Raw genomic sequence first — 8440 nt, 5'->3', positions numbered from 1 at the left:
CAATATCAACTTTATTTAAGGAAGATAACTTCAAATTATCTTTAAGAGATAAACAGATTTTACAACTTTTATTATGTCTACAAAAACAACTTTGTATCTGATTTAACTGTAAACAGAGAGAACTGACAAATTTTTTTTTACAAAAATCAGGCAGAAAAACATCAACCAAATTGTTCTTTCAACAACATCAGTAGGACAGTCACTGATTTGCATGTGGGCAAGCACTAGAACATTCTGGGTGTGGTAAATTCTTTCTTATCCAAGTCCCCAGCAAGTAGCGCAGATGTGTTTTAGCAAAACGAGTTTTTACCTCCTTTACTAGTGACTACATGAGCAGACTTCAGAGAAACATTTATTTCTCTGAAACTTAGAACAAAACCAGACACTTTTTATCATATTTGTACCAGTACTAACTTTTCTTTGAGGGAGGCCAATACCTGGATTAGGCTTTCAACTGTACTGACTCTGACCTATACTTAAATTTTTGACTAAATCTGGACAGAACCGTAGCCTCAACATATTGAAAATCATCTCCCCATTTGCTATGACCCAACTCAATTTCTCTCAGTACAGCCGCATATAAAGAACCTAATTACTACAAAATCATATGAGCTGTTAGATACATCAGTTTTTTCAATAAATTTAAGCGTCCTTGTTTCTCTTGTCTACTAATCTTTGTAGAACAAATAATCTCTAACTCTCCAGCAATGAATAAGTTAAAATCAAGTTTTCAAATGAAAACATCCTTACTCACAAAATCAAAAGCGCAAATTCGCATGTGGATAACGTTGCTTATATTTAACTGAGTCGGAAGATCTAGAAGTAATTCCTGATTTAGTTTTGTGTTTTCTACCTTGAATCTTAACCCTCTCATGACTTAAAGAGGAATCAGAGTAACTCTCATCCTCAGAAGTAGAACTTGAATCAGAAGTAGAACTTAAGTCTGTATCAGATGATTCAGAACTAAACAAACCTAAATTTGCTAATTCCTTTTTGGCAGACGTTTTTTAACCCCAGGAACTTTCCGCAAAGCGTCTATAGTAAGAGACATACCTTCTTTTTGAAGTACCTGCACCTTTGGACGAAGCCTGTTTAACCGGGGGGGCACTCAATACAGTCCTTTTTACCCTTTTTGTCAACTCGAGCCCTTCTTCTTACTTTTTTGTAGTGGTGCCACTATCCTTTACATGAGCAGAAACATGACACAGACAGTGACTTCTCAAAAGGTCATGATGTACGCTTCTTTTTCTTTCTATTTGCCTTCTTAGCATCTCCAGCTCATTCCGTTCCCGCAAGCGAGCCTGCCGTTCGTCTAAAGCTGACAAACGTTGCCCAACAATTGTTCTTTTTTCAGAAATTTTGACATCTCCCGGAAGTACTTTAGACGGTGACGACGCCACACTCTCCCTAGAAAAAATCATAACAACTGGACGGGAGAAAAGCGTTATCGCTTCTGAAATCTGTGGTTTCTTTAGCAGCAGGCGTGGATATTCTTCCTTCATTCATTGCTTTGTAATCGAGAACTTCTTTATTTCTCGCTGATTTTTCGGTCACTCATGATTAACAGAAAAATTCAAAAACAAATTATACCTGTCCTTACACAAAAAGACTACAAGCTGGTCCCAAAACAGCTGATTTTTCAATAACAAATAGTCCCGAGTACTACATCGTATACGCGTAACTTGATAACAGAAAAATATTTGAAACTAAATGTCGGGCACAGTAAAACCCTTTATGACAACTCAAATTTTTATTTTTTCAAAAGCGTCAATCAACAAACGTGTCTTACAAAACTGTAACCAAAATAGCGCCAAAAACGACTATTTATAAGAAAAAGGCGTAGTAATACAAATACTATGAAAATTGTCAAGCATGAAATTGACCTTTAACCTAACAAGGACCAATCAGAAAGCCTGTTATATATCCATAATTAAAAGATTTTATTTAGCAACAAAATGCTTCACATAAAATAGCTCTCTTAAAGAGAGACTTTTCTAAATAACATAAAAAACTTTTCTTTTATCATTCATCAGTCATTCTAAAATAAAAAAAGCTTTCAAAATGAAATATTTACTCGTCCCCCGGTAATGACTCAATGACTATATACTAACATATCGATTTCTATGACATGCTTCTCAGAATAGAACAGAACAGAACAAAACTGTTTACAATTACATGATTATACAGTGCAATAATAAATATAATAATTTAATTTCACATGGCATGGTATCTTCATTTATGTCGTTACAACAATTTTTTTTTTTACAAAGAACAAGATTGAGAAAAAAAAATAGCAAAGACATGAATAGACGACAAGAGAAGAAGTTTAACAAAGAAAACGGATTGGGGGAATATAGACGGTAAATTTCTCCATAAATTTGAAACGGACTATGACAGTATTTTGATTTTAACATTGAAATTGGCCTTAACATGGTCAGGTACAGGTGAGTAACGAGTGAAACAGACCATAGATTTGTACGCTTTGCAAGTTAAAAATAGCAGTAAAACGGACACATGTAACTAAACACAAAAGGTGTATAACTTCAAAGTAGGAACACTTTTTTTATAGGAACATTATTTTTTTTATCTTCTGAGGGTTTTTAACTGGACTTAATGATTCAACAATTGTCATTTGATATATTGAATTCAACTGCTTAAAATAATAGATATATGTACATACTAATATGTTATTATACATCTTACTGTACAATACGGGAATATACATGTATTTGGTTGAAAGTGATATTGGACGAGCCGATATGCTTAATTCAAATAAAGTTAAATATTGTGATACACTTTATGCAAATCAACTGTCTGACCATAACAAGTTTCACTATAGTGTAACATGTATATCTGTCAATTAGGATTTTAAATTCCAAACAGCACATGACTTAAAGTCAACACTTACAAAATTAAACAGAAAATTAAAAGTTCAAAATAAACCACGCACACAATTCAATCTTTGGCAAGAATATAAGCGTAACACATTAAAAGTACAGTGTTGAGATTAGTTATTATGTTAACTGTCTTACTTCATAAAAATGGAATAGCACATATATATATACATATATAGAAATATTCTATATTCTATATAGAACAAAACATCATTAATACTCATATAATACTTGTGAGCCACATCTGAAATATCTTCTTCTTGCAAAGTATTCGGAACGACAAAAGAAGCATTCGAACAATCACTAGTGCAGCTATTTTCCAAACGCATAAATGTTTGAACAGCAAGACTACATTTCGATAATGTATATCCTGTAATTGGGTGTTCTTGTTTTGTTTTTTGTTGTTGCTATATTTGTTGTTGCTTTTTTGTGGTTTTTTTTTTGTGTTTTTTGTTTGTTATAAAATAAAAATAACAATGCATAGTAAAGTTAAATAATGTAACAGTTTTAATCCGGTATGTATCAGACAGCACTGTTTAGAATAAATCTTCCAAATATAGTGTATGTTTTATATTCTTGTGTCTGAAAATAATTGTAGAAAGTTTACATACATTCTTGAATCATTTTCTGTTTTATAAAACAAAATAAAGAAGCGAACAACACCAAGCAGGTAAAGGTAGTTTCTATAGGAACACATGTCTTTATGTAATTCGATAAGTCTTCTTAATGCTTCAGTCACACTACACCGTATAGCGTTAACGGACGTCCAACGCATAACAAAATTTTCAATCCGTCCATGTCCGTTCGAATGCGTTTCTTTTCCGTTTATCATGCGGTGTTTGCGCTTCTTGTCTGGCGGTGTCCGGCGGTGTTCGTTCCGTTCGGTGGAAAGTTTTAAACATGTTCAAAATTTGGAACGTACACCACCGGATAAAGTTGTCCGTCAGATGTACGGTAACCATGCGCTGGTATGCGTTTTGTTCGTTATCCGTACGTTCCTTATTCTGTACTTGTCCGGTTTGAGTCCGTTCTTGTCCGGTGGACCTGATTCACGGTCGGACTATTAACGGACATGCAGCGGATGAAACGTATGTTAAACGGACGATAACGAACAAGGGACGTATAAGAACTGATAAATAACAGACATGAATCGATGGTCCACCGCACAAAACTGATGATGAATAAAACGAGGTTTCCCTGGTTATAAGTGTCATATATTTTCCTGCATTTCAAGTGTAAGGACCTTCTGAAACTTTGATAGTTTGAGTTAATGATCCACATATCATGGAGTGTCGCGTTAGAGCCCGCCTGCAGTATCAAGCGGCCGTGATCCAGGCACGTATTGACCTGTCGATATTGTTGCTTATGAAAATAGGAGAAGAAAGAGGCGACTGCGGGGGTGGTGGTCAAAGGCTTGGCTGGGTCCTGAGAGACGTCGAATGTTTGGTCTCTACGATCAACTCATGATGGAGCTGCCGAGAGAAGACCAGCGGTCATTTACGAACTTCATGAGGATGCCTCTTGAGATGTTTGATGAGATTCTGGAACGAGTGGGTCCCAGATTAACAAAACAATATACCATGCGGTTTGCGTAGAGGATACCTCACAACACCATCTCTATCATCGTGCGAGAAGTAAATATTTTTATTTTCCCATGATTCTGAATGATAACTCGAACAATTACATGTATATAATTTCTGGTCTTTTAAAATATCGATAATTTGCTTACATGTATGTGAACGAGGTTATTCCTTTGCCAACAACAGCTGCTGATTGGAAACGCATTTCAGATGGCTTCTTGGAAAAATGGAACTTTCCTCAAACTTTGGGTGCGTTGGAGTGCAAGCATATTGCCTGTAAAAGTGTCCACCTAGTTCCGGGTCCACATATTTCAACTATAAGAAGTATAACTCCATTGTCATGCTGGCCCTCGTTGACTACGACTACAAGTTCATTTGGGCCGACATCGGAGGCCGCGGTGCTGCATCTGATGCTCAGTTGTGGAACGAGTCCGACCTTAAAGCTGCAAATGACGAAACAAAAAAAATCGGACTATTTATACAGTTTTGTCCGTCACGTGACCGGTAGAAATACGCTCGTCGAACGTTCAAAGAACGTTTAGTCAGTTCTTCATGCGCTGCGTGTACGTTTTGTGCGGTACAAATCCGTTACTAGTACGGTGAAGTCCGTTAACTGTACGTCGTTCATCCGGTATATGTGTGTTGATCGTTTGGTCATTGTGAGTTTTGTACATTTTATGCGCCCCGTACAGCGATCATGAGAGCACCGATCAGCAGCGGGAAATGCTTTTCATCACCGGATAACTTTCAGCCGCATTTTTCTTTGCGTTTGGCGTCCGTTAACGCTATGCGGTGTAGTGTGACTGAAGCTTAACACATTGAACTCGATCTATAATTCTTTCCAAATTCCAAAATTTAAAAAAGAAAAAAAAATATCATAACTACATGTAACACATTAAAGTAGAGCTCCATTGAGGTTGAAATTATTGCATAGATCATGTGATCCACTTAAAATGGCAAAAATGATAAAGATACTATACTCAGATTGAAAATCGATTTGTTGCACAATTTTCTCTCCAGTATGTGTGATAAAGTATGTGTGAAAAGCGTTGCAATTTTTTTTCATTTTTTCTTTCATTTTGCACAATGAAAATAATTATTCTGGTAAAATAGAGTAAGGTTAACAAAACAAAACAGTAAAAACTCACTTAACAAGACATGTATTTTCAGTCTCTTCATGTAAAAATACTAAGAGTACCTTTAAATGGTAAATGCTTAAGTTGTAATTTTAGTATTTGTTGTCAGTTACACATCACAACAGTCTTCAAAGAAAGATACTGTATCCTTAAAGGGAAGTTAAAGGTGATTTACGCATGGTTTGCATCTTTTCTTTTCATCTCGGGATGTTTCTGCAAATAAAGCGTCTCGGCCTGACGACCTCGACACTATTTTTAACGGAAACAGCCATCGATGTCGTCCCAGCCAGAGTTATATTATCGTAACTAACTCGTATCATATGCTATTAATATAACATAATATGTACATTTATTTCACACCTTAAAAATATAACCAAAGAACGTCAAGCATTTGCACCGTGTGATCTTACTATTGGATCAGATCAATTCAGCCATATTTTCATTTTTTGAGTAAAACACCCGAATCATATTGTCCTTCCTTTAGCCTTTTTTCATTTTCAAATTTAAACATCAATATAACATCGTTATTGTTGCAGAAATAACAAAAGTTCTTTAAAATGTCCAATAATGGTGGTGTGAAATACGAGGTTGTTGTAGACTGTTGATTACAATATTGATAATATTGGACTCGTACACAGCTGCAAAAACTATATTGAACTCGGCTATCACCTCGTCCGGTACAGGTTTGACAACTGTGTATTCGACCATTATAATTTAGAAGTGTAATAACGATGTATAATAACCTCATAATACAAAATCAAATACCTCACCCAAGAAATACGTCAATTAATTTATCTTTTCCACAATATTTTAGTGACCAAAAGTTTGCCGGAAAAAAGCCTTTTTAAGTAAAAAATTTAAAACGAATCCCAAAACCTAAAATATGAAGTACAGAGATGGTTTTTGGATTGCATTTGGGGCATGAAAGAAACATCATCCCAAATTGGAGTCAATACGCCCTATTGTAATGCGGAGAAGCCTCAGGGGACGCCGCCGATAAAAGTAACCTCTATGTAGGGCCTTCAATGCGACACAATAAAAAGAAAGTAAAATAACTGTTACATACCATTTCATTGAGATTTCTTCAGTAAACAATATGTCTTGGAATGTCTATTTCTATGACTTCTATCAGAGAATCTTTTACCGCAATGGACACATTGGTACGGTTTCTCGCCCGTATGTAGACGGATATGACGTAATAGACTACTTCTAACGCTGAACACTTTACCACAGTAAGAACATATCGGTGATTTCGGTGGTTTGAAAACATTGTTCCCGTCATCTCGGCTTGTTATTGCTCTACCTAAAAATAGTGTAGCATTTTAATACATGGAAGCATAAATAATTTAAAATCATAAATCTATTCTAACAATAGAAACCAACATTTATAAGAAACACAGACGTCTCTAATGTATGTTTCAATTGTTATATACTAATTTTCATAATATATTAGGTAGTATTTATATACGGAACTTTTAAAGGATTGTTTAATAAATGTTAACTATACAAGTGTATTATAAGTCATAACTCTACAAGTATCACAGAGGCTAAGCATGCAGTATACTCAGGAGGCGGGGCTTATAATAACTGACGGAAGCCTACTACATTGGTATCAGGTCTAAAAATTGGAAAAAAAAACAAATGACAACTTTTTTATAACATTTTTACTGTTATTTCACAAACTTAACATAAAGAAAACCATCAGTTCTAAACAAAAATAATTCTAAAGATTTTACAGGTAACTTTGAAACGCTTAAAATGTTTTGCACAGCCTTCATTTCAGAGCACAAAAAACGACAGTCTGTTTGTCTTCCTTCTATTTACCAAAAAAAAAATCATAATACGTCTGCCTGGCTAGAAAAATTACTTTTTGTTGGAGTACAGTAGTCTACTGTAACACATTTAAATATGGGGACCTGACATTTTTATTACTATTTAAATTAACTTAATGCAATTTCTACAGACGGAAAAAATGCCGATTTAGGCTGAAGCCGATTTTAGAACTTAATCGTGTTGTCTTAAAACAGATTTCTAATTTAGACTACATTTCATCTAATTAAATTAGAAAATATTAACTCATTACAATATCTTATTCTTGAAAAAAGTATCTAAGAATTATTTCTACAAACGTCCTGTGCATTGTTAATTCAACTTTCGCCGTGTTATAAACGGTCTTTGTTCGCTCAGGAACTCCAGTCATAGATACTTTAGACAACTATTCTTTAGTCATTTTTTTTCCATACGGTTCAATAGTAAACTTATTTTATCCCATGTTTTCTGAAGTCAACTTATATTTTCAAACATTTTCAATTAGTCAGCTCATCTTGTCAACTTATTAAGTCACGTGTTTTCTCCCGCTACAAAATTTCTCCGTGTGTTTCCGTACATAACTCTGATCTGAGAACCTTTTCCCGCACGTGCGACACTCATAAGGTCTCTCACCAGTATGAATACGAATATGTCTGTTTAAATTTCCAGTCTTTGTGAATATCTTCCCACAATACGTGCACACTGGTAACGTCTTACAACTGTATCCATAATCCAATTCTATTCCTGAAAATATTGTTATATATTGCGTTTAAAAACAATATGTACACGTGCAATGACCTATAGCTGAAGTATAACATAAACTATATCTTTATACAATCCATGTAATGGTTTCATTAAAGCCTAACTATACTCGTTCAACATGACTGCACGATCTGTTATCTTTATTCCTTACATGTTCCATATTTTTTGTTTTCAGGTCCTATCATTCTTTATAACAAAAATAAATACAACATTATAAGAATTTTATAGTTTTTATTACATGTTTTTACAAAACGAAAAA

General features: G+C 34.6%; 1 protein-coding gene across 1 annotated transcript; it reads right to left on the bottom strand.

The window, feature by feature from the left end:
- Window positions 1-6680: 6680 nt before the first annotated feature.
- Window positions 6681-8185, bottom strand: LOC132743687 (zinc finger protein 561-like; the record flags this gene model as incomplete). Its single annotated transcript, XM_060732241.1, has 2 exons — window positions 6681-6932; window positions 7955-8185. Coding segments are annotated over 2 exons (483 nt in total), but the record flags the coding sequence as incomplete, so codon positions are not given.
- Window positions 8186-8440: the final 255 nt, after the last annotated feature.

Source organism: Ruditapes philippinarum, unplaced genomic scaffold (genome assembly GCF_026571515.1).
Source record: "Ruditapes philippinarum isolate M1 unplaced genomic scaffold, ASM2657151v2 ctg3432_1_1_1_1, whole genome shotgun sequence".
NCBI classification, from domain to species: Eukaryota; Metazoa; Mollusca; class Bivalvia; order Venerida; family Veneridae; genus Ruditapes; species Ruditapes philippinarum.
This window is presented reverse-complemented; position numbering and strand designations above follow the sequence as displayed.